This window comes from Chionomys nivalis, chromosome 4 (assembly GCF_950005125.1).
Source record: "Chionomys nivalis chromosome 4, mChiNiv1.1, whole genome shotgun sequence".
Classification (NCBI taxonomy): Eukaryota; Metazoa; Chordata; class Mammalia; order Rodentia; family Cricetidae; genus Chionomys; species Chionomys nivalis.
In genome coordinates this window covers 9009464-9036702 of record NC_080089.1, presented here as the reverse complement: position 1 = coordinate 9036702, position 27239 = coordinate 9009464, and the positions used below count along the sequence as shown (strand labels likewise).

Below are 27239 nucleotides of genomic sequence, written 5' to 3'. Positions count from 1 at the left end.
TGCTCTTCCAGAGGACCCAGGTTCAATTCCTAGCACCCACATGGCAGCTAACAACTGTCTGTAACTCCAGTTTCGGGGATCTGACACCCTCACACAGACATACGCAATGTGAATAAAATAAAAATAAATTATAAAAAAATAAGTAAAACAAGCAAAACATTTATAAACTTGTGAATGGTGGGAAAACTAAAAGAAAGAAAATAATCTATATAAGAATGTTCATAACTGCATCCCTAACAGCCTCAAATTGTAATAATATCACAAAAGGATAAACTGTGGCATGTAGATAGTAGACAAGGTAACAGCAAAAGCAACGAGTCTCCCCCACTCTCTCTCCCTGCCCTCCCTCCCCAGATCTATCTCTATCTCGATGTCCTCTTGGTTCTTAAAGATCAAGAGGAAGAAAAAAAACTTAGTAAACCTTTACTAATTCCCCTAGCTACAGGGCTGGAGAGATGGTTCAGTGGTTAAGAGCACTGACTGCTCTTCTAGGGAACCCAGGTTCAATTCCCAGCACCCACATGGCAGCTCACAACCATTAACTCCAGGATCCAACACCCTCACACAGACACACATACAGGCAAAACACTAATAAAATGAAAATAAATAAATAAATTCGCCCACTTAATTCCTATCCAGCTCCTACGGCAGAATCTGAAAGTTGTCTCCTGAAAGCGATTTTCAACTGATAAACGTACTTTGCTTACTGAATAGCATGTTGTGGTGTAGCGCCTGCGGGATTTTTTTTTTTTTTTTTTTTTTTTTGCCCTGAAATGCAACTTCAAAAGGAAAGCGTCTGCCACAGAAAAGCAGACTATTCTCCTTAGCAGTCCCTTTGTCTTTTAAATCAAATCAACCTAATTAGATTTTTTTTCTTCCAGCAAAGCGTCTAAAGACGCTGTCAGTTTGAGACCGTAGACTTTGATATTAGGTCACTGGCCGGGGCAGAGTAACTGAGTTCCGGTCAGCAGAGAGCGACTGGCAATTTTTCTCCATCTCCTAACAGCCAGGCCAGGAGTTCTCAGTAGCAAGGCGCCTGAGCCAAACGGGCCATTTCGCCTCCCCGCCGCAACTCCGTCCCCCTGGCGACGCCACCTGCCCCACCCCCACCCCCCCACCCCCCCACCCCCCCCACCCCCCCACCCCCCCACCCCCCCACCCCCCCACCCCCCCACCCCCACCCCCCCCCCCGCCCAGCGGCGCCACGCCCCCCAGCGGCGCCACGCCCCCGAGCGTGGTGAGGCGCCTGCTGCTCTGTCTCTATAGAAACCGCTACTGCTTTCCTGTGGCCACAAGCAGAATGGCGGCTGGGGAGTCTTGCTATCTAGGTGGCTTCTACTTCAGATTTCTGCCTCAAAGAACTTTCTCATCCCTGAGCACCCGGGAGATCACCAGTCGGCTCCGCCAGTGGTGAGGAGCGAGAGGTGGGAGCGACCACGCTCCCGTCCCGTGGACTTAGGGCCGCGCTCGGGGTTGCAGCTCTGCGCTCCGGGATCCGGGCTCGGGGAGGCGGCTCTGCGCTCCGGGGTCCGGGATCCGGGCTCGGGGATCCGGGGTCCGGGCTCAGAGATGCGGGCTCCGGACTTTGCACTCTGCTCCCAAACTCCGGCCCCAGCCCACTGACTCTCCCCCTCTGCCAGGTCCATGCTGGGCAGAATCCAGGCGCAGGCATTCAGCTTCGACCAGACGTTCCAGCCCTACCAGAAGGATGATTTCATCATGGTTGGTATGGGGGGAGGGGTCTCTTCTGAAGTTCTTGGGAATACTCCATGACATATTCTTGGAGTAATAAAATGTGCAAGTTGGGTTTTCTTTTGTTTCTTAGGGGACTTTTGAGACAGTGCCTCATTCTGTATCTGGCCTGGCACTCCTCGGATCCTCTAGCTTCTGCCTCCCAAGGGCCACCACGACCGCCTTGCAAACAGCATCTTTTACCTACCTTTGGGATTCTTCCTTAGATAACTTTACAATTCTGTAATGTTTTTAGACGGTCTCACTGTAACTCTGATGGCCTCTAACCCATGTCAGTCATCCTGCCTCAGCATCCCCTGTGCTGGAATACAGGGTTGTGTTACCAATTCTGACTGAACATTGTGAGGGGTATTTTTTTTTTTAATAAGTGCATTTTGTTTTTAAGTGCTATTACCTCGTTTTATCTCTGACTCTATTAAGCTTAACTCTAAATACTTCTGGTTTCTGAAAGTCGCATTCATCCTGAGAAGGGGACCTCAAGCCCCAACACGGTGCCCAAACAAGACTTCCTCCCAAAGGTGTCAAGCAATGGCCTGTCTGGAAAAAGTCTTTTTAACTAGAGAGGAGTTCTTTAAAGAAGGCAAAGTTCATTCAAAGGCGTGAGTCTTAAAACCCAGCCCCACTGTTTTCAATGTTTCTTACCCGACAAAGGGAAAGTATTGTTAGGTTTGTGCGATGACCTTCAATTGTTTTTGCCATTGTCCTCTGAGTATTGGCTTTAGTTAATAGTTCACGTGCAATGTATTCACTCTGACACTTCCTGAAGGCCCACAGTGTGCTAGAAACTTCTCAATAACTAGAGATAGAAATGAGTCAAAGATGGTCTTTGAAGAATGTTCTGTTCTTAGCAAGAATGCCAGCAAATAACGCAGGTCATCTTACAACTGCCAAGAGTGAAGAGAGACAGTCTCTTAATTCCGAAGATCAGAAGTGGTTCACTCTGCCGAAACCTGTAGAGGTGAATCTCTGCCTGCTGCTGGCTCCGGCTGGGCAGCTTTCCATAGTTCTTGTCATTACTTCTAAAGACAGAGTCGTACTGGATTTATCCTACACCATTAACATCTGCAGTGGCCCTCTTCCTGAGGGCGCTTTCTGAGCTTGAAGGAAGGATCTGAACTGACTTAAATTCATTTGTTTTCTTTTACCTGTGATAGGGTTATAATGCCACTATAGTGTAATGATACTATTATGACATGTCTGATGTTGTATGGTGTTTTGTTATTTTGCCTTTTTGGGGGGCCACTATCTAGCTCCCAGATGAATCACACGCAAAGGCTTATTCTTAGTTATGAATGCCTGGCCATAGTGTGGCTTGTTTCTAGCCAGCTGTCCTAGCTTAAATTATCCCCACTACCTTTTGGCTCTGAGCTTTTATCTTTCTTACTTCTGTATGTCTCACTTTCTTTCCTGTTCCATGGCTGGCTGGGTGGCTGGCCCCGAGTTCCTCCTTTTTCTCATTTCTCCTGCTGTTTATACTATCTGCCAGTCCCGCCTGTCCTTGCTCCTGCCTCGCTGTTGACTGTTCAGCTCTTTATTAGGACCATCAAGTGTTTTAGACAGGCAAAGAATCACAGCTTCTCAGTCAATCAAATGCTGCATAAACAAAATACACCTGAAAATAATATTCCCCAACAGTCTCAGTTTATTTGTGGCTAGATTTTGATAATTAACCAGTACTGGCCCTCAACTATTTTTATTTCTTACTCTTCTTTCATACAGAACATTCTGACCACAGCCTCCCATCCCTCCACTCCTAGTGCTACCCCCTCCCAACATTCCCTCTTCCACAGATCCACTGCGCCTCCATTTCCCTTCACAAGCGAAGAAGCCTCCCAGGGATATTAACTGAGCATGACATCACAAGATTCAATAAGAATGGACACAAACCCTCATATCAAGACTGGATAAGGCAACCAGTAGCAGGAAACGGATCCCAAGAGCAGGCAAAAGATACGCCCCACCCCCACTGTTAGGAGTCCCTAAAAAACACAAAGCTGCACAAGTGTCACATATATGTGGAGGGCCTAGGTAGTTGTCTGTTCAGTCTCCGTGAGCCCCTCTGAGTTCAGGTTCGTTGATTCTGTATTTTCTTGTGGTGTCCTCATCTCTGGATCCTACAATCCTTCCTCCCCAGCTTCCGCAGGGTTCCTTGAACGCCACCTACTGTTTGGCCATGGCTTGATGCATCTGCTCCCATCAACTCCTGGAAGAAGCCTCTCTGGGGTCAACTGTGCTAGACATCAATCTATGAATATAGCAGAATATTGTTAGGAATCACTTATTTTTTCTTGTTAGAACTGTTTGGTCTACCCTAGGTCTCTGAGCCGTCCAGCTTCTAGTCCCTGGCCATCTAAGCATACTTAACTTTTTTAAGACCAGAATTTTGGAATGCTGTAAATTTTTTTCTTTTTATTTATTTTTGAGACAGGCTCTTACTGTATGGCCCTGGTTGGGCTCAAACTGAGAGATCTGCCTGTCCAAGTCCTGGGACCAAAGGAGTGTGCTTCTCTTAAATATTTGGTTGTGAGCCCAGCCTTTAACGGCTGAGCCATCTCTCCAGTCCTGGTGTGTGATTCTCAAACTAAGAGATCTGCCTGTCCAGGTCCTGGGACTAAAGGTGTGTGCTACCACAACTGGCTTTTTTCTTTGATACTTTTTTGTTTTAATATATAACTTTTTGTATGTTTGTTTGTTTTTAAAGATAGGGTTTCTTTTTGTGGTCTTAACTCTCCTAGAACTAGCTCTGTAGACTATGGCCTCAAACTCACTGAGATCCCCCTGCCTCTGCCTCCTACATGCTGGAATAAATGACATGCAACCACCGCCCCCCAGCTCATATGTAACTTTTAATATCCCTGTTTATTTATTAAATATTTCTTTAATGCTTTACCCCACTCGGGAGTAAGATAAGACCTCTTCCCAGATTGTAAAGCACACACAATTTCAACAAACCAGTCTCCACAGGACACTGAAATAGTGTTCTGATAGATGCTGTAGAAAATGTCCTGGGCACAGAAGGAAGGATCACTTGTTGCCAGGTGAGAGGAGTACATGTCTTTCTTTTTTTTTCTTTTTGGTTGCTCAGTAGAGCTCTTCAGCAGGTTGAATATTTAAACACTGCTTGGCCCATTAGTTCTAGCCTCTTATTGGCTAACTCTCACATCTTGATTAACCCATTTCTAATAATATGTGGTAGCACCATGAGGTGGTGACTTACCGGGAAAGATTCTAGCCTATGTCCATCTCGGAGAGGAGAGCTATGGCATCTGCCTGAATCTGCTTCTTTCTCCCAGCATTCTGTTCTGTCTACTCTGCCTATCTAAGCTGTTGTCCTATCAAAGGGCCAAGGCAGTTTCTTTATTAACCAATGAAAGTAACACATAGACAGAAGACCCTCCCACATTATATTTCTTTCTCATTTTAAAGTTCTTCTTGTGCTAAGGATGTAGCTGAGGTGGTAACGTACTAGTTTAGCATGCATCTCTACACTACATAAACCAGGCATGGTGATATAAACCTATAATCCCAGCACTGGGAAGATGGAGACAAGAGGATCAGAATCTGTTGTTCAAGGTCACCTTTGGACCAGGTCATCTCAAAAACCAAATTAAGATTCATAGTTAAAATATTGGGGATCCAGTGTTATAGACAGAAGTTTCAGTCCTGCCTGGTCCTGCAGCCATTCAGTCCCAGAGAAACACACAGAGGCTTATATTATTTATAAACTATTTGTCCTATTAGCTCAGACTTATTGTTAAGTAGCTTTTACAACTTAAATTAACCCATAATTCATTTCTATGTTTAGCCATTTGGCTTGGTACCTTTTCTCAGTAAGTCATTCTCATCTTTCTTCCTCTGTGTCTGGGTGGTGTCTGGCTCTCTGCCTTTCCTCTTCCCAGAATTCTCTTAGTCTGTTTACCCCACCTATACTTCTACTTGGCTACTGGCCAGTCAACTTTTTATTAAACCAATATGAGTGACAAACCTTTACAGTGTTCAAGAACATTATCCCACAGCATAGTGTGGAGGCGCATGCCTTTAATTCTAGCACTCAGAGTGCAGAAGCAAGTGTATCTCTGTGAGTTTGAGGTCAGCCTGGTCTACATAGTGAATTCCAGGACAGCCAGGACTACACCAAGAGACCCTGTCTAAAACAAACAAATAACTAAAATGCTGGAGAGTCGAGGAAGTGACTCAGTGGTGGACTGCTTACTTAGCATACGCGGAGTCCTGAGTTCCATCTCTGGCACTGAAAAATGTGCATACGATTCTTTGAAGTTTTGTTAAAGATTTATTTGTGGGGCTGGAGAGATGGCTTAGCTTTTAAAGACTAGAGCTCATAACCAAAATGATGAGATTTATGGGTGTGTCTGTGTATCTATATTGATATGTGTATCTATTGTATGTACCTATGCCTAGACCAGAAGAGGATATTGAGTCCCTTGAAGTTTGAGTTGCATGTGTTGTGAACCATCTTTCATGGGGGCTATACTCACTATACCAGTCCTTATGATTGAGCAGCAAGTGTTCGTAACCACTGAGCCATCTCTGCAGCCAGTTTTTACACATGTGTATCTGTGTGTAGAGGGCATTTGTTCAGGTAGCACCTATGGAATTGGTCTCTGCAGATGGAGTTGCAGGAGATTGTGAGCTGCCGACTTGAGTGCAAGGAACCAAACCCAGGTCCTCTGCTAGAGCAATATGCGCTTTTAACTACTGATCCAGCTTTCTTTTTACTATGAAGTCCAAGCAGGGCTTGACCACCAGGCCTGGCTCAAAAGTACCTTTTTAATAAAGTAATTAAAACCAGGCATGATAGCTTATGTCTAGATTCCCAGCACTCAGAGCCTAAGGTGGGAAGAGTGTGATTCCAAGACTAGCCTGGGCTATATAGTGAAACCCTGTTTTCTTTCCTTTTTGGTTTTTTTGTTTGTTTGTTTCTACAAAAGGCTTCTCTGTGTATCCCTGGTAGTCCTATAACTTGCTCTGTAGACCCAACTGTCCTTAAACTCAAAATTCTACCTGATGGGATTAAAATTGTGTGCCACCATACTGACTGTGAAGCCCTATTTTCGAAGAAAAATAATTAAAACACTAATGTCAGTTTGGCAGTTTGTGAAAGGCTGATTGCTCTGCGTAGAGTCTGGAAATAGTGAAACAAAATTGGCAACACCTCCAGACAGTGTGTGGTTTCTGCACTGGCAGTATCATGAGGAGTGTAGTTGCCTTCTGGACAGTGTTTGGTGAGGCCCTCATTTTAGACTAACCCTAAAAGTGACTCAGAGACGTCCTTCTGAGGAAAGTGTAAGGACTAAGATGCTGAGAGCAGGGAGAGAGGGTCATGTTGGACAAATCCCAGGTTTCTGTTGTAGTGTGTGTGTGTGTGTGTGTGTATGCACGCGCATGTGCGCGTGCGTGTGTATTACAGTCTTAAACATGTAAGAGATGGAGAGTAAATTTGATCAGAGTAAGTTTAGTGTTAGGTGCATCCGGGGAGCTGTCTTCTAGTTCGTTGGCTGTGAATCTCACTTTAGGGTCTAACGAGAGCTCTATCAGATGTGCCCGATAATGAGAAGGACTTTTCCATGTAAACAGTGACAAGCTGTTTATTTTGCAGTTTCCCCAGAAGCTTGTACATGCTCCCATGAACATCTCAGGAGCAAAATTTAGACCATGGCTGCATCCCACCAACCCTAGCAGATGGATGTGGGTGGGCACATGCCAGCTCTACGGGGGTGGGTGTGTTGTTTCATGGCACCAAACAACTTCATATAATCTTTGTGTGCATTTTGATATCTGTATAAATTTGTTACTGCAAACTAGTTTATGAGTCAGCTGCTATTTTTGAAAAGTGCATCAATTTTCCTAAAGTTGACATACAGGAAGTCCCTTCTGATGCCTTGATGTCAGTTTTTTTTTTTTGGGTTTTTTTGTTTGTTTTTGCTTTTTGTTTTTCTCTGTAGCTTAGGAGCCTGTCCTGGAACTAGTTCTGTAGACCAGGCTGGCCTCGAACTCACAGAGATCCCTCTGCTTCTCAAGTGCTGGGATTAATGGCGTGTGCCCAGCTGATGTCAGTTCTATAATAAACCGACAAAACTGTTTTTAATTCATTTTTATGAATATAGCTGTAATTTCAGTTTTTAAAGAATTGGTTTGACTTACTTAAAAGGCCGTTATTTAATTTTTATTTTATGTACATTGGTGGGGTTTTTTCCTCATTCATGCCTGCATGAGAGTGTGGGATCACCTTGAACTGTAGTTACAAACAGTTGTGAGTTGCTATGTGGTACTGGGAATTGAACCCGGGTCCTCTGGAAGAGTAGTCAGTGCTCCTAACCTTAAGAGGCCTTTATAAAAAGTATTTGGGGACTAAAGAGATGGCTCAGTAGTTAAGAGCGCTGACTGCTCTTCCTAAACGACCCAGGTTCAACTCCCAGCACCTACATGGCAGCTTACAACTGTCTGCAACTCCAGTTTCAGGTGATCTGAAACTTCCCATGGCAAAACACTAATGAACATTTAAAAAGAGTATTTCAGGGGCTGGAGATGGCTTAGCATTAAGAACACTTGTTACTGAAGAAGACCCGGGTTTGGTTCTCAGCACCCATATGGTGGTTCACAACAACCTGTAACTCCAGTTCCAGAAGATTCAGTGACCTCTTCTGGGGTACCTACATACAGACCCAAAATGCTCGTGTGCACTAATAAAGTAAAATATCTTTATAAAATCTATTTTAAACACATTTTGATTGGCTTTAGGTCAACTGCTGCGAGTCAGCTGGTCTACTTCTATTTATAACATCTAAACAGTGGCGCTCAGGGTATGAGACAGGGCTGCCTTATATTCTTGATGTTCCTGCCTCCACTGTCTACGTGCTGAAGATTGTAAGCACATGCCTCCATATCTGCTTAATTTCTTTCTTTTAAAAACTTTCTATCATTTTCTGTGTGCATGTTCATGTGCTGGGCGAGCGTGTGCCACTTTGCACACGTGGCATTGAAGGACGACTTTGGGAGTCCTTTCCTTCTACATGAAGCCTGGGCATTGGGCGGGGGCCGTAAGCCTTGTGCTCTTTAGCCTCTGAACCATCTCACTGTCCCTTGGTTTCATTTCTTTTGTTTCTTTTTAAAAATTCATTAGCTTTTTTCTTAATTTAAAGTCTTCCAGTCTGTGTAATGGTACACACCTTATCCAACACCCGAAAGATAGAAGCAGGGGTCTCAAGAGTCCAGGGATAGCCTGAGGTGTACCGGGAATTACATGTGTGTGCAAGACTAGCCTGAATACATGAGGCTATGAATATATGGGGGCTAGAGAGATGGCTCAGTGGTTAAGAGCATTGGCTGCGCTTCCAGAGGACACAGGTTCATTTCCCAGAGCCCACATGGCAGCTCACAGCTGCCTGTAACTTCTTTTCCAGGAGATCTGATGCCTTCATACAGATACACTTGCAGGCAAAACACCAATGTTCATGAAATAAAAATAAATAAAATTAAAAAAACCCACAAAGTCCTTCAAGCTGGACATAATGGCTTTTACCTGTTATCCTAGCACGCAGTATTGAGGCCAGAGGACTGAGGTTTTTAGGGAAACTTGGAATACAAAGCAAATTCAAAACCAATCTGAGCTACATAATGAGACACTGTCAAAAAGTCAAGGGCTGGGGAAATAGCCTGGGAGTGAGCAGTTCCTCAGTATAGACAAAGTCCTGGGTTTGATGCCCAGTACCTCGGGGGGAAAAAAAAAAACAGTAATTAAAGCAGAGTTTTTCTTCTTTACATTAAACGATATTTTATTAATTTTGTTTCAAAAGTTAATTTATTTGTGATAAAGTTTCTAACATGTTCCCTTGAAATTTGCATTTTAGGCTTTTTTCAAAGACCCAAATGTCATTCCAAATTTGCAGTTACTTTCAGATTCCTCCGGACAGTGGACCACATTAGGTAAAGAAAATTAATTTTCGTATTTCCAAGTTAACTATTTTAATAAAAGTTTGCCTCAGCAACTATTACTAATGATTTGTGTCACTAATATACAAATTGTGACATTCATGATGTGTGACCAGCTGTAGCACGCTCACCCTGCGTCTCTGTCCTGGAAATCTCCTGCTATCATCCTGGCGTAGCACATCAAAGCGATTTTCTCTCAGTAGTTTAGAAAATATACACCCTCTACCTTCCATTTACTCTGCTAAATGCTGTTCACATTGAGATGAGTAAGAAGAGAGAGGGTGCTCAGTTCACTGGTACATTAAGGGATACTGGCTGGGGATGCAGCTCCGTGTACTGAGTGATGCACAAAGATCTGGATTCAGTCTCCAGCAGCACTGTGGTGGTTTGGAAGAAAACGACCCCCGGAGGGAGTGGCACTACTAGGAGGTGTGGCCTCGTTGGAGTGGGTGTGGTCCTACTTGAGGAAGTGCGTCACTGTGGGCGCAGGCTTTGAGGTCTCATCCATGCTCAAACCATACCCAGCAAGTCAGTTCACTTCCTATTGTCTGTGGATCAAAGATGTACGAATTCTTAGAACCTTCTCTAGTACCATGTCTGCCTGCATGCAGACAACCAGCCACCATGCTCCCTGCCATGAAGATAATGGACTAAACCTGTGAAACTGTAAGCTGCCACCTCCAGTGAATGTTTTTCAGTTTTTGGTTTTGTTTTTGTTTGTTTTGTTTTTGTTTTTCAAGACAGGGTTTCTCTGTGGTTTTGGAGCCTGTCCTTGTAGACCAGGCTGATCTCGAACTCACAGAGATCCGCCTGCCTCTGCCTCCCAAGTGCTGGGATTAATGTTTTTCAGTTTTTTAATAATTTATTTATTTGCATTGGTGTGTCTATGTAAGGTGTTGGATCCCCTGGAACTGGATTACAGACAATTATAAGCTGCCGTGTGGGTGCTCAGAATTGAACCCAGATCCTCTGGAAGAGCAGGCAGTGCTCTTAACCACTGAGCCATCTCTCCAGCCCCTAAATGTTCTCCTTTATGAGAGTTGCCATGCTCATGGTGTCTCTTCCCAGCAACAGAAAGCCTAACTTAGACAATCACATAAAGCCAAGTATAGTAGTACACACCTGTAACACCTGTAATCCCAACGCTGGGGAGGTAGAGACAGGAGGGTCAGAAGTTTATACCTAGCAAGTTGAGGCCAGCCTGGGCAATATGAGATCCTGTCTTCCAATAATAATAATAAATTAAAAAGGGAGAGGGATGTGATGGAGGGAACAAAAAAGAGGGGCTGGAGAGATGTTCAGCAGTTAAGAGACGCCGTGCCCTTCCAGAAGTCACGTCTCAGTGCCCATATATGGCATCACAGCCTACGACTCCAGCTTCAGGGGGTCCAGGACCTGTAGCCTCTGTGACACCTGTGCATACATGCACACCCCTCTCATGGACAGATACAGCCACATAATTAAAAACCGTGAAAGACTGTAACAGTGCCTTCCAGGTTTTCCTGTAGACGAGAGAGTGTGGGAGGGAGACGGCCAGTTCTCCCCGGGACAGGTCTGATGATGACGGGAATTCCTGGGCAGGGTACAGCTGCAGCTCACATGTGGTTTTCACAGGAATTGGCTAACCTGGAATTGTTTAGAATAGCAAATCATAGAGAAATGACTTCTTAAAGGCAGACCCTTTCTCTAGATGACACTTTAATAATACACTAAAACTTATCTTGAAAATTTTACTTATTTATTTGGTGTGTGTGTGTTGTGTGTGCATGCGCCTGCCTGCCCATGCAGCGTGCCATGTGGGGTCAGAGGACAACTGATTCCTACCAGTTCTTCCAAACGTACATGTCCAGCATTTTACCACCTGTGCTGTCATCGCCCCCAAAGACCGCATTGAAAACCAACATGAATACTATATTTTAGATTCAAGTTTGAGGTTTCAACTGTGGAACTGGTAACACCATTCCATGCTGAATGATGTTTTACACTTTTTTCTTTTGGTGGGGGGGACCACCATCCAGCTCTCAAATAAATCACACACAGAGACTTATTCTTAGTTATGAATGCCTGGCATTGGCTTGTTTCTTGTCAGCTTTTCTTAAATTATCCTGACTATCTTTTGTTTATAGGCTTTTACCTTTCTCCGTTTGTATATCTTTGTTTACTTCTTTCTCCGTGGCTCGCTGTGTAGCTGGGTGGCTGGCCCCTGGTGTCCTCCTCTCATTCTCTCGTTGCTCCTCTGTCTCCCTTCCTCCTAGAGTCCTATTTATGCTCTGCCTGCCAGCCCTGCCTATCCTTGCTCTTGGCTCACTATTGGCCGTTCAGCTCTTCATTATCAGGTGCTTTAGACAAGGAACAGTAACACAACTTCACAGAGTAAACAAATGCAGCGGAAACAAAAGTCACACATCTGAAAATAATATTTCCCAACAATTCCATTTAGAAAAAGGATCTGTGGGCTGGAGAGGGTTAGGGTTAGGGTCTGCCTGCAAGCAGACATGCAGGCAGAACACTATATACTTAATAAATAAAATCTTTTTTTAAAAAATTAAAAAGAAAACAGTTTGCAGAAGTGTGTGTAGTCTCCTCATCTTGGCACAGGCTTCACAGAAAGGCCTGACTTGGTCCTAAGTTTTGTTCAAGTTTTTTTGTTTATTTATTTTGTTTTTCATGATTGTCTTAGGGTTTCTTTTGCTGTGAAGAGACACCATGCCCATGTCATCTCATAAAGAAAACCATTTAATGGAGGTGGCAGCTTATAGTTCAGAGGTTTAGTCCATTATAATCATGGCAGGGAGTATGGTGGCCGGGGAGTATGTCCGCATGCAGACAGACATGGTGCTAGAGCAGGCTCTAAGAATTTGAACAATAGGAAGTGAACTGACTTGCTGGGTATGGTTTGACCATGGATGAGACCTCAAAGCCTGCCTCCACATTGATCACACCTACTCCAACAAGGCCACACCTTCTAGGAGTGGTACTCCCTCTGGGGGTCATTTTCTTTCAAACAACCACAGTGATTTAATTTCTTTTTAATGTATTTTAGATTTTTAAATTATTATTATTTTTAGAAACAGGATTTCTCTGTGTAACAGCCTTGGCTGTACTGGAACTCTCTTTATAGACCAGGCTGGTCTCGAACTCAGAGATCCACCTGCCTCTGCCTCCCAAGTGCTGTGATTAAAGGCGTGCACCACCACCACCTGGTTTCTATATTTTTTAAGCTAACTCTCCAGGCCCAATAGTAGTGCTGTCCAGGTGTGCATGGGTGTGGGGCATCCCCTGGAGCATGGGTAACTTACCAGAGGCCACTCTCCCAAAAGAAGAAAAATTCTCCTTCCCCCAGGGACTAACTCCTTCTTAGCTCATGCCTCCTCACCCCCACCCCGCATCCCTCTTGGGATTTAGCCAGCTCAGTCCTGTGCAGGTAACCACAGATGTTTGGAGCCAAGGGCAGCTGTCCTGCCATATCCAGAGAACAGCATTTCACTGCATTCTGTCTGCCTCCTCTAGCAAGTGTTCCCTGAGCCTTTGCTGTTGAATTTTAACATCACATTTATTTATGGTGTTTGCGTGTATAGGTCAAAGCACAGTTAGCAGAAGTTGGCTCTCCTTCCACCAGGTAGGTCCCAGGGATGGAACTCAGGTGCTGGGCTCATCAGGTCCCTTTCTTTTCCCTCTGAGCCATCTCAGCAGACCTTATTCTAAGTGATGCACAAAGAGAGCTTCTGAGATGCCACACGTGCGTGACAGGTAGGAAAAGAACTCTAAAATTCGAAACACTTCACTTGGGTGGGTCTGTCTTTTATGTGTATGTACATGTATGGATGTGCACGTGCGTGCAGGTGCCCACAGACCAGCAAACGGTGTTGGCTCCCCTGGAGCTAGAGTTAGAGGCACTGAGCTACCTGACTGATGCTGAGATCTGGAAGACAGCAAGTGCTCTTACCCTTGAACCTTCTCTCCAGCCCAGCACTCATGTTTCTGAAGAGGAATTTTTTGAATGCTCCCAATGCTTTTCTACCAACTTGGCTTCCTTTCCTCTCATTTTTTTTGCAATTTTTTTATTGTTGTTATTTTTCTGGTATATTGATGTCTTCCCCCTCAGTTTTCTTTTTTTTTCCCTCAGTTTTCATTTGGAGTCTTTATATCCCTACCCCCAAATTCAGTCTGGATTGCCTAAAGTCTCAACAGCCGGGGCTGTTAATTTTGAACTCAAAGCAGTCCTCCTGCCCCAGCCTCTGGAGTGCTGGGTTACAGGCCTGCACCACTGCATTCTCCTGCCTCAGCCTCTGGAGTGCTGAGGGGCTACAGGCTTACAGCAGCACACCCACTCTGTGCCGTGCTGGGGCCTGAACCCAGGGCTTCACGGAAGCTAGGAGGAAGCTAGGAAGTGGTCTTCCACCGCAGCTGTCTGCAGCCCAGGAAGGAGACTGGAAAGGGACGCCTGTGAACATTTATAGCCCTGCTCCATCAGGAGACACCAGAAACCCTGTTCTGAAGAGAACACCAAGTGTATGCTAGGAAAGCCATCTGATAAAGAGATCAGGGCGGGTCTCTGGAGTTATCAGTCATTTCAGCAGAAACCAAAAGTAGAATGGGATGGTTATCAGTGAAGATGCTGATCTAAAGGGCTCTAGGACTTCTGACTCCGGTGGGCTGGGCCAGAGAGCTTCTCAGCGGCCAACATGAGCTGTGTGTTAAGGAAAGATCCAGAAGGTAAATCAGGGCTCAGTGCAGACTTGTACTGCTCTTCCAGGGGGCCCGAGTTTAGTTCCCAGCACCCGTGCTAGGCCATCAGATTCTGGGGATCCAACACCTCTGACCTCTGAAGGCACCTGCATCCACACACACAGACACACACAACTCAAATTTTTAAAAAATAATCTTTGTAAAGAGTCTTTGTCCCACCAGCCAGCTCCCAAATAATGACACAGAGATTTATTAATTATGAAAGCTTGGCTTTATCTTAGGCTTATTTCTAACTAGGCCTGATAATTTAAATGAACACATTCCCATTATTCTACATTATCTCATGGACCACCCATCCTGCTTCCTCTTGTCTCTTCCCCGTCTCTCATCTCTCTGGCACACCCAGATTCCTCCCCTACTTCCTCCCTCTACCTAGAAGTCCCACCTGTAACTCCTGCCTGGCTATTGGCTGTTCAGCTTTTTTATTACACCAATCACAGCGATACACCTTCACACAGTGTACAAATATCTCATAACATTTTTTAAAAAATGTCAGTGAGAGGTCATTTCACCAGACCAGACAGCCTCTGGGCCACCCAGACACAGAACTTGGGGCCAAGTAAACAGAAACCTTAGGTACTGGTTTACCTGGTTCCTAATAATTATTTATCTGGTTGGGGGTGGAAATGGCTGTCCTGTGTTCATCTCATGAGTATATTTTATTTTTGGTTTCTCAGTCTGTAGATCAGGTTGGCCTTGAACCCAGAGATCCTCCTGCCTCTCCCTCCTGAGTTCTGGGATTAAAGGGTGTACCATCACTGCCTGGCCTACCGGTGTACTTTAGAAGCATACATTTCGTGTAACAGGTTTACATAGAAATTCTGTCTCAGAATGAACTGTACTTCAGTCTTATCTTTTATAGCATTTAGATGAAAGTCTGAACCTGAATGAGTTCAAATTTAGAGTCTTTTGAAGTGGAATGAATAGTACTTTCCATGTGAGGAAACTGAAGTTAGGAGCCAGGGACGACATCCGATTGGCTGAATTGTCTTACCCAAAGTCCAGTGCCCCCCGATGACTCTGTGTGCTGAGTCACCTTGCAGCTGCTGCAGGTCAGAATGCAGTGACACCAGGTAAGGCTGTCATCCTCTGAACTCTGAGGGATGGACATCAGTCCATAGTAGATGCCGTTTCCACAACTTAGACTAAGGGGTTTGGGTTGAATTTAGTAAGTTTGACTTATTAAAATGGCATGCTAGCCAGGTGGGGGTGCACACCAGTAGTCCCTTCGCTGGGTCGGGTAGATGCAGGGCATTGCCAGTCCAGGACTGCCTGGTTTACAAAGACTGTCTCCACCTACACGTGCACACACACCCTACCACCATCATCTCTTCCCCTGTGCTCACCAGCCCATGTTCTGGAGCTGCCAGACTCTTCACTAACCCTCAGTCTTTCAGAAACATCCAGAGTTATCCCATCATAGTCTGTAGGCTTTTTGCCTCATCTGCTCCCTAAAAGGATTGGGCCTCAAAACAAGAAGGGCTTCTCTCAGGAGCACAGCTTTTGAAGTCATTGAAACACATAGTTCCTGGCTCCAGGCATCTTTCTTGTCCCCACGTCCAGGATCACGACCTGCAAGAACAGGTTCCAGCATGACCTGGTGGAGTCAAAGCAGGAAAGGCAAACAATTGCCAGGGTTACTTCTAAGCCCTGGCATTTCTCAGGCTAGCAATGCAGTAGCAGGGCCTGAAGATGGACCTCCGCAGTCACATGTGCAGGGCCCTGCCTGCGCTCCCTAAAACCAACAAGGTAGCCAGAAGACAAAAGAACATTGTATCAAACTGTGTGTAGGTAAAAGAAAGGGAAAGCTGATTGAGGCGACAATAAAAATATTTGTCTTAATCTTTATGGCTATGTAATTTAAGGTGTACTAACAGGAAAAATATTTCTAAAAGATATATTCAAGGAAAAAGTGTGGTCTGGGGACCAGGACTCAAAGAGGGAGGAGCTAAGGATATAAAAGAAGCCAAGCTCACCAGGCAGTGGTGGCACACACCTTTAATTCCAGCACTCAGGAGGCAGAGGCAGGTGGATCTCTGACTTTGAGGCCAGCTTGATCTACAGAGTGAGTTCTGGGACAGCCGGGGCTACACAGAGAAACCCTGTCTCAGAACACCAGGAAGCGGCTGGGCCCCAGGGCGGCTGTCCCACACTTCTCTGCTGGTCTAAGATGACTTAACCAGCCCTGCCTTGAGTGTAGCCTCGACCTGGGAAAGTTTCTGTGTCTTACACACTGTCAGCGAGATCTCATAGGAGATTTTGTAATGAAGAAAAAATATTTTCAAGGCATCTTCAAAGACTTTACAAATAATCATTAATTAAATTATTGTTTTGGTTTTGATGTTTTGTTTTCTGAAACAAGGCCTCGCTATGCAGCCCTAGTTGGAACTTGCAGTGTATGTCTGTCCTCCTGCCTTTCCCTCAAGTGACGGTGGTAGATGTGAGGCACAACAGTGCTCAGCTTCCTCTTGTTAACGTGTATTTAGTCAGCGTGTCTTTATGTGTGCATACATGCCAGACAATAATTTGCAGGAGTTCGTTCTGTCCTTCTACCACGTGGATTGAACTTAGGTCATCAGAACTGGTAGGAAACACCTTTGTCCACTAACTCATTGCACCAACCATTCGCATTTTGGTTTGGTGTGTGTGTGTGTTTGTGTAAGTATGTGTGTGTGTGTGTACACATGCGTGTGTGCCTATGGAGGTCAGAGCTGTCACATCTCCTGGGAGCTGGAGTTACATAGTCTTGTGAGCCATCCATTGTGGGTGCCAGAAACTGACCTCAGTTTCTCTGTAAGAGCAGTCTGTGCTCTTAACCACAGAGCTGTCTTTCTGGACTACCCCACCGCACCTATACCTACCTATTTTGAGACAGGGTTTCACTTTGAAACCCAGACTGGCCCTGTAGCTGACTGAGAATGCTAGTCTACCTCAGCCTCTCGGGTGCTGGCCTTATAGGTATGTGTTATCAAACTTATGTGAAGGAATCTTATGCTTTCATTGGCAATTCTACATTTGATCTTTGCCAGAAGGCCAAGAAGCAAAGTTTTCTAGGCAGTTCTGACAAATGCATTTCAGTAGAGGGCATGCCGGGCTGTAGGAGCCCTGGGTTCTGTCCCCAGCACTGACTAGAGCTAGGCATGGCTGTAATCCTGTGCACACCTGTAATCCTGTGCACACCTGTAACCCTGTGCACACCTGTAATCCTGTGCACACCTGTAATCCTGTGCATTCCTGTAATCCTGTGCATACCTGTAATCCCACCACTGAAGAGGTAGAAGCAGGAAGATCAGAAAGTCAAGTTCATCCCCAGCTACACGGTGATTTCAGGGTTAACATGGGCTATGTGAAACCTTGTCTTGATAACACCACACACATACACACACACACACACACACACACACACACACGGTCTATAAACCCCCTACTAAACACACAAAGTATTTTTGCATTAAGCATTCTCTAGTCACTGATTCTCAACCTGTGGGTCAAGACCCTTAGGGTGGAAAGACCACTTCATATCATATCACATATCAGATATTGTTTGTATCAGATATTTACAGTTATGAAGTAGCAATGAAATAATGCTATGGCTGGGGTCATCACAACCCAAGGAGCCGTATAAAAGGTCACAGGAAGGTTGAGAACCACTGCGCTAGTTTATGTTCACCTAGTTATGAAATAGTATTTTATTATACGTTTTTGTTTTTATTTTGAAACTTGAGTAACACCATATATCCCGTAAGCCCTGGTTTAAAACTTGCTCTGCAGCCCAGCCCATCCGCAAACTGTGGCAATCCTCCTGGCTTACTCTCCTGGATGCTGGCCTTACAGCCACTAGCCAACCTGGCTCTAAACTCTTTTTAAGGTTTATTTTATTAAAACCAAAACACCTAAATAAATGAAAAAGATTTATTTTTGTTTTATATCTGTGTGTTGAGGTAGGGTACCTACTGAGACTTCTTGGAGCTAGAGTTATAGGTGGTTGTGAGCCACTTGAGGAAGGTGCTGGAATCCAAATACTGGTCTTTGGGAAGAGGCAGCAAGTGTTCTTACCCACCAATTCATCTCTCCAGTCCCTAACCTTTATTTCAGGTTAGTGTAGTAGTGTGTGTGTGTGTGTGTGCTTGCGTGCACCACAGAAGCTACTTTGGGGACAGGTTTTGTCTTTTCATGGTAGTTCATGACTTTGTGTAGCACTTTTATCCACTGAGTCATTCAGATATGTGTTGTGTTTGGTTACTTAGAATCCATGCGTAATGGTTGGTTTTAGAAATAACTAAAAATTTGGGCTGGGACCAGGCATGGTGGCACACAAGTTTAATCAAAGCACTCGAGAAAAGGCAACTGTCCATGAGTTTGAGACCAGCCTGATCTTCATAGTGAGTTCCAGGACCTTGACTCAAAAAAACAAAAACAAAAACGGAGGGATGGAATTTGAATCCGTGTCCCATGACTCACGATCACCTGTTACTCCAGCTGCAGGTCACGGGTGCTGCCTCTGGCCTCTGTGGGCACCTACACACAGGTGGCAGACACACAGACACCACATATGCACAGAAACAAAAGATAAAAGTATATCCTTTTAAAAGTTTAGAAATAACTAAAATCACTAAATTTTACTATTATATTGTCATTTTTTACAAAATATCTTTTTCAGGAACTGAAGTAAAAAAAATTGAAGCTATAAATGTCCCGTGCACACAGCTTTCAATGTCATTTTTCCAGCGGTTATACAATGAAAATATTGTTCGTGAGAGTGGACACATTGTCAAGTGCTTGGATTCTTTCTGCGATCCCTTTCTCATTTCAGATGAACTGAGAAAAGTAAGTACAGAGTTTTAAAATTTCACAGTGGGAGTTTATGGAAGGAAATGAGAAAGGGCAAAACCTTCCGCCGCTCAACCTGGAGTTTGCTCTAGCTAGCCGACCTTGTCAGGGTGGACTGATGTGGACTGCTGATGTGACGGTGGCTGACGCTACACATGCACAGGACGTCACTCCCGACAGGTATCGGGCCCAGTGTGTCAACAGCAGAGAAACTTCGGCCTGTTTAATGATGAACTATTGTCGTCCCTATCAGTCTCTACATCAAATGGATATTGAGAATACACCTGAAAAGTTGATAATAGTGGCACATGCCTGTAATCCTAGCACTCAGGAGGCAGAGTTAGGGAATCTAATCAGGAGTTCAAGGCCAGCCTGGCCTACTTAGTTACACGCTGTCCTAGGCTATATAGCGAGACCTATCTCAAAAGTAAGACCAACAAAACTAAACTAAAAATGGAGCTTGGGACATAGCACAGTTGAGAGAGTATTTAATCTCGTGCACAAAGCCTTGGGTTTGATCCCCAGCACTTCATACACATGGCGTGGTGGCACATGCCTATTAGCCCAGCCCTTGGGTTAAAGGTCACCTCATCTGTGTAGTTCAGGGTTAGCTTGGGGTACATGAGACCCTGCCCAAGAATTAAAAGAAAAGAAGATATTAGTAATTTGGTTTTTTGTTGATTTTATTTTTTGGTTTTTCAAGATAGAGTTTCTCTGTAGCTTTGGAGCCTGTCTCTATGCTATGCAGACCAAGCTGGTCTCGAACTCACAGAGATCTGCCTGCCTCTGCCTCCTGAGTGCTGGGATTAAAGACGTGCGCCACCACCACCCAGCAGTAGTTTGGTTTTTAAACAGATATATTTTATGTGTATGAATGTTTTATCTGTATGCATGTGTATGCACCACATGTGGGCCTAGTCCTCATCAAGACCAAACACGGTCTGGATCCCCTGGTATTGGAGTTACAGATGGTTGTGAACCACTATTCAGGTGCTAGGAACTGAGCTTTGAGTCCTTTGCAAGAGAGGGAAGCCGCCTCACTTTGCACAGGCTGACCTTGAACTCACTGTGTGGTTTAAGGTGGCCTCAAGCTTCTAAAAGCTCAAAATCATAACCCTGTATTATACATTTGCATTGCTTGAAGATGATTTTTATCACCTTAGGTTTTGCTCATGGAAGACTCTGAAAAATATGAAGTCTTCAGCCTACTGGAAAGGGAAGAGTTCCTGTTCCGTCTTTTTAAGCATCTCTGCCTTGGAGGCTCCCTTTGTCAGTTTGAAGATATGATTAAGCCATATCTGGAGACCGCAAAGCTGATCTATAAGGATCTGGTGAGGTAATGTTCTCAGTGTGTAAATTCTTCCCAGTAGAGAAAATCCTTTCTGTTTAACCCTGGTGAAATTACCCGGCATTGCTTGTGTTCATATTGGTGACTCCACTGGCCCTTTGCAGCCTGCCTCTCTCTTCAGGCCAGAAGATTTTGTGTCTATGTTTCTGTTTTCAGTTTTGTTTGTTTTGTGCCAGTGCTGGAATTGGACTGAGACCTTGATATATGGTCGAACATTCTACTGTTGAGGCAGCAGCCTTGTCTTTCAGGTCATTATCAGTTTTTGTGAGGTTTGGTGTGTCTGGTCTACAGCGCAACTCAGGCTGCCTTAGAGCTCACTCTGTGACCCAGGCTGTCCTAAGTGTGGGTCTTACTGCCACGCCCAGCCCCCCAGGCTAAGTTCTCAGCCTTTCCTTCTTCCCCTTTCCTCACCCCACCTCCTTTACTCCGTCCCACCCAGTTCTACACTAGCAACTGCAGGCTTCCCTTCCTCTCCTCCCACTCTCCTTCTTTTCAATACCAAAGGAACACAAGAGATCCCAAAGGATGTGTGACTTTGCTCAGGTGTGTGTGTGTGTGTGTGTGTGTGTGTGAGAGAGAGAGAGAGAGAGAGAGAGAGAGAGAGAGAGAGAGAGAGAGAGGTGTACAAAACCTTTATTCAAAAGAAGTGGAAGAAGCCGGGCGGTGGTGGCGCACGCCTTTAATCCCAGCACGAGTTCGAGACCAGCCTGGTCTACAGAGCTAGTTCCAGGACAGGCTCCAAAGCCACAGAGAAACCCTGTCTCGAAAAACCAAAAAAAAAAAAAAAAAAAAAAAAAAAGAAGTGGAGGGATTTTAATTTAGATGGGTAGTTAATTTTAAGTATTCTACTCACCACACCCTCCCTCCTTCGCACCCTCCCTCCTTTCCACCCTTCCTTACTTTCTGAAACTCAAATGAAGATTAAACTATAAACTCGAGCCTGGAGAGAAGCTCAGCACTTGAGAGGGTCTTCTGCTCTCTAAGAGGACTCCAGCTCAGTTCCCAGCACCCACATAGCCCCTCACTATCACCTGTAACTCCACTTCCAGGGGACCTATGGTCCTTTTCTGGCTTCTTTGGGCACTGTATGGTATATATACATGCATATAGGCAAACATTCAGACACATAAAATATAAATAAAGAAATCTTTTTTAAAAAAAAAAAAACATAATTTCAAGATTAGGAATTGGGAGCCATGCCTCTAATTCCAACCCTGAGGAGGTTGAATCATGAGGATCACTGCAGGTTCTAGGCCATCCTGGTCTACATACTGATTCTGGCCCTGCGGAGGCAAAGGTATGAAGATCACTGCAGGTTCTAGGCCATCCTGGTCTACATACTGATTCCAGCCCTGAGGAGGCAAAGGTATGAAGATCATTGCAGGTTCTAGGCCATCCTGGTCTACATACTGATTCTGGCCCTGCAGAGGCAAAGGTATGAAGATCACTGCAGGTTCTAGGCCATCCTGGTCTACATACTGATTCCAGCCCTGAGGAGGCAAAGGTATGAAGATCACTGCAGGTTCTGGGCTATCCTGGTCTACATACTGATTCCGGCCCTGAGGAGGCAAAGGTATGAAGATCACTGCAGGTTCTAGGCTAACCTGGTCTATACATTCTGATTCCAGGCTAGCCTAGGCTCTATAGTGAAACTCTGCCTCAAAAAAAAAAAAAAAGAAGAAAGAAAGAAAAGAAAAGAAAAAGAAAGAACGAGAAAGAAAGGAAAGAAAAAGAAAAAAGGTCACAGAAACACGGAGGTAGCAAGCTGCTCAGCAGGTAACGATGCTAGCTAGCCAAACCACCTGAGCTCTGAGCTCAGTCCCCGGAACCCATGTGAAGGGAGTAGGAGAGAGCAGACTCCACATAGTTACTTCTGACCTCTACACTGATGCTATGGAAAAGAAAGGAAATAAAAAGAAAACATTTTCAGGACTATGCAGCCAACATGCGAGGCAGTGCCCTCTATACATTTACAGCTCCTGAGAGCCCAGGAGACTGAGGTCCTCCGCACCCCAGCCGTGCACGCACACACTACCACACTACCATTCTGCTGCCACAGGAGTCTGTGGAATGTCTCACTGCTGTGTGTAGTAGGGAAGGGTTCACTGAGGTATTTGAAACAAACAGTTCTAGAGCTTAAATAGAAATGCTCTTTCTTCCTGAACCCTCCTGGTAGCCTAGCCTGCAACCTCCTCTACATTTACAAAGGTTCTATTGGTAGCTTTGAATTATACATACTAATGGGCTTTATGGTGATAATTTAATACACACGTGTCCAATGTGTTTTGATTGTCTTCTCCCCATTGCCCTCCTCTACATTTTGGTGTGTTAACTTTTAAAAAGCCCTGAAGAGTAACAACCGTTCATGAAAAGAGCAGCTAAGCTGATGATGCCTCTGTTTTATGTTTATCTGTATGTGTACACATGCACAAGTCCAAGGAGGCCAGGAAAGGGTGTTGGCTTGACGAGGTAAGTGATGTGGGTCCTGGAATCCAACCCAGATCCTCGGCCAAAGCAGCAATCACTCTCTTTTTAAAAATATTAGAAGGGCATTTTGTCTGCTGCTGCCTGGAGCCAGAAGAGGGTATCAGATCCCCTGGATGTTTGTAAGCAGCCTGCCTTGCACATCCTGGAAAACTGAGCCCAGGTCCCCCGTCAGAGCGGTGGGTGCTCACAGCCGCTGAGCCATCGCTCCAGTCCCCAGGCTTGTTATGTTTTAAATGTGCCTTTTTTCCCTTCTTTTAGTGTTCGGAAACATCCTCGAACCAAGGAAATACAAATTACCTCTTCTGTCTTTAAAGTGAAGGCCTACGTGAGTATTGAGCTTCTTGATTACTCATAGATGGAGCCGCTATGTTTGTGTTATACAGAGACTGTTATACCCGGAAGAAAAGATGCTGCTGCTGACTATTCTATAACATTCTAACGTTATTGGGTGCAGCTTCATGGGAGTGAGTCAGGGCTGGAACCTGGAGCCAGGGCAGAAGCAGAGACTGAAGGAGTGTCACTGATTGGTTCCCCTCATTGCTCTTCTCCAAGGCCCTGTGAAGAGCACTAAGGGCTTTCCCAGTCCAAAGCTCCAGACTCCTTCCACAGTCCTCCCCAAACAACATCTGGGACCAGCTTCTCCATTCGTTCGCTCTATTGTGCTGAAATACTGACTAATCCAGCTTAGGGGAAGAGAGGCTTTATTTTATTCACCTTACATGACCAAGCCTCAGTCCACTGTTGAGGAAGCCAAGACATAAGCACAAGCCTCGTGGCTTATTCAGCCTGTTTTCTTGTGCAGTCCAGCCCCCTGCCCAGTGTTGGCACCACCTGCAGTGGGCTAGGTCCTCCCTCATCCATCATTAGTCGGGATAATGTCCCACAGACCAGTCTGACGGAGGTAATTCCCTCTCCGCAGACATGTCAAGGTGTGAGCCAAGTTGACGAAAGCAAACAGCACCCATGGCAGGCACTTCACTCGCCGAGTATCTCAGTGGTCCATGGAAACTACCTGATAGAGTCAGGGAAGGGACAGACTTGAGTCCTAGCACCCAGAGGACTTAGGCAGAGGGCTACTGAGCTCTAGTGTAGCCTGGTCTACATGGTGAAACACAAGTAAGAAAAAAAGCCAGCAGTGATGGCTCACACCTGTCAACCCAGCAGGCAGGCAGGATCCATCAGTTGAGGCCAGCCTGGGGCGCACACTTACACAAAGCACAACAGAACAGCAACAAGCTCCTGGAAAGCGTGTGATTGCACCAGCCACTCCTTGAGGCCAGAGTCAAGACTTGTGATACATGCGCACAATGGATTTGTACTGCTAGTAAGGCTGTTGGCGGTTTATTGACAATTTATTCTCAAAAACTTTTAGGTATGTTTAATGATTCTTGTTTATTGAGACAGACATCTTGCTATGCATTCCAGACTGGTCTCAAACTTAATCCTTCTGCCTCAGCCCCCAGAGGACTGGGATTAAAGGTGTGTGCCATTATACGTGCCTATGTTTCATGATACTTGAGCAGAAAAATGTGTGACAAAGACTTCAATGTGGTTGAACACTGAAAAATTCAGACCTATCTTTTCAGGACTCTGCTGGCTTGTGCTACCCTTCAGCTAAGGAGCACGAGCAGACTTTCTCCTACTTCGTCGTGGATCCCATCAAGCGTCACGTGAACGTCTTGTACCATTGCTATGGTGTGGGGGAGATGGCTTAGTTTGGTTTGCACCATCTGTTGTGTCTCCCCGTCAGCACTGATAGACAGACAGATGTGTTCTTGCAGATCCATCAAAGGCAGCCGTAAAGACTATGTGGAGTTGCAGAAAGCAAACACTAAAGTGCCTTTCTCTTCGTTAGCCTTGCACACTCACACAAGAACCCCTGGTGGAGCCTGTACAAAGCAGAACGTCACAGTTTATGTTTGTTCTATCAACATGGAGCCAGTCTCAATTTCCTATTTTTTAAAATTGTTTGAGAGGCAAAGGCAGGCAGGTCTCTGTGAGTTCACGGCCAGTCTGGTCTACAGAACAAGTTCTAGGACAGCCAGGGCTACATAAAGAAACCCTGTCTCAGAAAACCAAATTAACCAATTAATTAGTTAACTTAAAAAATTGGTTTTAGTGTTTGAGGAAGTATCTCATGTGAGCTTTGAACTCCCTATACAACTGAAGCTGGTCTTGAACTCCTGATCCTCTTGCCTCTACCTCCTTAGTGTTGGGATGCAAGCATGTACCACCAGGCCTTGCTCTATGTGCTTTCTTTGGGGAACTAATTAATTCTGGTTTAGAAGTGAAACATTAGACATCACCACCACCAGTCATTAATGTGAATTAATACAATTTTTTTTTTTTTTTGGTTTTTTCGAGACAGGGTTTCTCTGTGGTTTTGGAGCCTGTCCTGGAACTAGCTCTTGTAGACCAGGCTGGTCTCGAACTCACAGAGATCCGCCTGCCTCTGCCTCCCAAGTGCTGGGATTAAAGGCGTGCGCCACCACCGCCCGGCATTAATACAATTTTTAAACTTCAGTTAATTACATTTTTCTCATCCCAGAAAGGGATGTGTTTTGCCAGTGTGGTGGCACACACCTTCAGTTCCAACACGTGGGAGGCAGAGGCAGGTGGATCTCTGTGAGTTTGAGGCCAGCCTGGTCTACAAAGTGAGTTCCAGGACAGCCAGGACTTGAAAAGAAAAAGGAAGGTTTATGTCTCTACACATAGGAAAAACAGAGAATTCTTTTGCTTCATTTTTTCCACTTAAAATCCTCAATTAAAAATCATTATAAATTCTTATTATATAACAAGTTAAACTTCTGGCTGCCGTAGAGTTTCTAACTGAAACATAGTGACATGTATGTTACGGGTCCCTTGGAGGTGGTGTTGCTAGCAGTGGAACCCAGCCTTCTATGCACGCTAGGCAACTGCTCTATGCACTATGGTATGTCGGCACAGGGTCACATGTAGCCCAGTCTGGCCTCATACCTGATGTATAGCCAAGTATGACTGTGAACTCCTGACCCCCCTGCTTCTACATCCCAGGTGCCCAGTGACAGTTGTAGGCCCTGAAAACTGGCTAGGTCTTGTATTCTCAATTCTACCATTACTTACACTGTGACCCTGAGGGGATTGCTTAACCTTTCTTTCCTAAGTGACATTCTCTGTAAAATATAGGAGATTCCTTCATAAATTGTTTTGAAAATTATAAAAATTAAAACGTATCTTGAGTGTACAATGGTGCCAAGTATACAGTTTAATGCTACTAGCTGGGTGGTGGTGCCACACACTGTTAATCGCAGCACTTGGGAGGAGAGGCAGATGGACCTCTGCATTTGAAACCAGCCTGGTCTACAAAATGAGTTCCAGGACAGCCAGGGCTGTTACACAAAGAAAAACCCTGTCTTGAAAAACAAAACAAAAAACAGGCCCTGTGTCTAGTTGCATTTTCCTATTAATTTGTTTGTTTTATATGTGGAGGGTTTGTTTGAGGAAGGTCATAGACCCAGCTGTCCTCCGACTGGTCCAGTCCTCCTTCCTCTGCCTCCAGAGCATGGGGAGCATGGGGATTTCAGGTGTGCAGCCCCAAAGTGGCTGCGGTGGGCCCATTACACTCTGTGCTCCCAGCGCCTGACACAGCACCTGGCCTTGGAAAGACAGAGGTCTTAGACAAAGAGAAGCTGGTCCTTGGAGTGACCTTGATGAGTATGTGCAGTGAGGTAGAGGGTCCCTTAGGGGCGGGGGGGGGGGGGGGGGAGGACACAGAGACGGAGACCCTCTGTAACGCATATCAGCATTTGAGTCAGCTGCTGTCTACATGTCCCATCTTAAGCTCTCTCTGCTCGGTCCCTCCAGTTATCCCTGAAGCATTTATTGGAGTTTTGAACTGTCAGAACCTGTATTTAGTAGTGCACTATGGAGTGAGATATGGAGCCTAGGAACATACTTCAGGCCACACACTGTCTGAAAAATAGCCACAGCCTGTGGAAAGGGCTGAGCTGGGACAGCTGACCCTGTGACAGCCGACGTGACCAGTGTCATATGAATGGTTTTCTGGGACTTCAAAATGTTCTTCAGAAATCCCAGCTGCTATTTAAGGAGGAAGGTCAGGGATTGTAATTAGGATATTAGATGG

General features: G+C 45.1%; 1 protein-coding gene across 1 annotated transcript; it reads left to right on the top strand.

The window, feature by feature from the left end:
* The first annotated feature begins 1296 nt into the window (after window positions 1–1296).
* Window positions 1297–25618, top strand: Cfap300 (cilia and flagella associated protein 300). The gene is made up of 7 exons (XM_057767474.1): window positions 1297–1410; window positions 1641–1722; window positions 9621–9696; window positions 19112–19278; window positions 20445–20617; window positions 23375–23441; window positions 24703–25618. The coding sequence occupies exons 1-7, from the start codon at window positions 1301–1303 to the stop codon at window positions 24829–24831; spliced, it is 804 nt and encodes a 267-aa protein (XP_057623457.1). The 5' UTR covers window positions 1297–1300; the 3' UTR covers window positions 24832–25618.
* The last annotated feature ends 1621 nt before the right edge of the window (window positions 25619–27239 follow it).

Excerpts from the sequence above, each read along its gene's own strand:
- Cfap300 (XM_057767474.1), top strand. The coding sequence starts at position 1,301 with ATGGCGGCTGGGGAGTCTTGCTATCTAGGTGGCTTCTACTTCAGATTT. Across the intron at positions 20,618-23,374 it reads ATCTATAAGGATCTGGTGAG|TGTTCGGAAACATCCTCGAA; the intron begins GTAATGTTCTCA and ends CCCTTCTTTTAG. Across the intron at positions 23,442-24,702 it reads TCTTTAAAGTGAAGGCCTAC|GACTCTGCTGGCTTGTGCTA; the intron begins GTGAGTATTGAG and ends CTATCTTTTCAG.